The sequence below is a fragment of the Crocuta crocuta genome, unplaced genomic scaffold (assembly GCF_008692635.1).
Source record: "Crocuta crocuta isolate KB4526 unplaced genomic scaffold, BGI_CrCroc_1.0 scaffold73, whole genome shotgun sequence".
Lineage (NCBI taxonomy): Eukaryota > Metazoa > Chordata > Mammalia > Carnivora > Hyaenidae > Crocuta > Crocuta crocuta.
The window spans coordinates 6,256,784-6,258,156 of NW_027529443.1; the positions used below are offsets into that span (position 1 = coordinate 6,256,784).

A 1,373-nucleotide genomic window follows, 5' to 3' on the forward strand; every position below is an offset into this window, starting at 1 on the left:
CTTGGCAAATAAAGTCAGTGAAGGATTTCAGGAAGAACCAGGTTCTGGGAAAGAGGTATACATGTGTGGAGTAAGAAGCTGAACTAAAACATTTTTAGGTAGATTGCATTTTGTCAGAAGACACAAGTGAATGTTTCAATTCTGAGAGCCTGAGATCGTCCAGAAAAACAAAAATTCTGAGTAGGATGGAAGTTATCACAGAGCCAGAAGCCAATGTTTTGCATTTGCCAAAGCAACAGGCCATGGGGGTGGGGAGTGATCCCTGAAGTATGAGGTCTGAATGAGGTTGTTTGAGGGTTAGTCTAGACTGCCTCAGGGTTCACCACAATTTGCAATAATCCTCCCGGCTCCCACCCAGTGAAGCCTTTCTTTACTGCAAGTCAACCGAGACCTTGCACACAATGCTACTATTTGGGCATCCCTGAAGCCAAAGCAAAAGAAGATCCTACGGGAGCCTTACATCCACTCAAACAGGATGCCAGAGTCATCTCCAAAAAAGTTTATTAGCATGATTAAAAACATTTTTTTGAATAATGACAGAAAGAATTTCTAAACATGAAAGAGTATCAGTGGCTATACCTTATAACCAAATATTTGCAATCAAATGGACAGCTTTATTGCCAGTCTTCATTTTATTAAAACATCCATATTTATTGGTTCCATGTGAAGTCGTGACTATTGCTTTGACTGGGAATGAGTCCCTACTGCAATTAAGTATAAAAAATATCTTCCATAATTGGAGTGTGGCCTGTATTTACTGAGTAAAGAGTTGATAAAAATCGTCAAAGACTTGGGCTTTTGTTTTTTAAAAACATTCCTTTTACACACTACAAAGAAATAATTAGTATTTTGGCTTTTTAAATTCCTACATGATATTTAGAATGGCAGTCCCCAAAGGTCCTCCTTTTACATAATCACAACGCAGACCCTCTTCTGAAGTGTACATTCTTGGGGTGGGCTCTGAAGACGTGGGGCTCCACGTGTTTATACTGGTTTGAGAACAAAGACGGCATCATCCAGGACGTAGTAGTCGTTGTACATGTCGCCTTCACACAGGTATGGTAGTCTGGTGAAAGCTTCGATAACAAAACCAGCTTTTCTGAAAACTTCAGGCAGACTATTCACTTGTTCTTCCCAGTTCTGTCCCTTGATTTCTAAAATTTCTGATGGCTTCTCCCACTTGCCACCTACTAAAACAAATAGAAACATTAAGTTAAATTCTTGAACAAACAACTTATTTAAAGAGAGAAGGGAAGAAGGGGTTGTTAGGTGCCAAACACTGGGTGCTTTGATGAGTCATCTCCCCGGCTCCCCCTGAGGCATGAAGACAAAAAGCTGAAGTTTGGGGGGGGGGGGGGGTGGGGAGGGAAAGG

The 1,373-nt window shown here is 41.1% G+C and overlaps 1 protein-coding gene across 3 annotated transcripts in view; it reads right to left on the reverse strand.

Moving 5' to 3' along the window:
* Positions 1 to 484: 484 nt before the first annotated feature.
* The window catches only part of METTL9 (methyltransferase 9, His-X-His N1(pi)-histidine), a 46,977-nt gene continuing 46,088 nt past the window's right edge, over positions 485 to 1,373 (reverse strand). For 2 of the 3 annotated variants that reach the window (XM_077760506.1, XM_077760504.1), the window contains exon 5: positions 485 to 1,190. In XM_077760506.1, coding sequence (XP_077616632.1) covers positions 985 to 1,190 — 206 coding nt within the window. In that variant the 3' untranslated portion in view covers positions 485 to 984. The remainder of the gene's footprint in view (positions 1,191 to 1,373) is intronic. The other variant, XM_077760505.1, reaches the window with a different exon arrangement.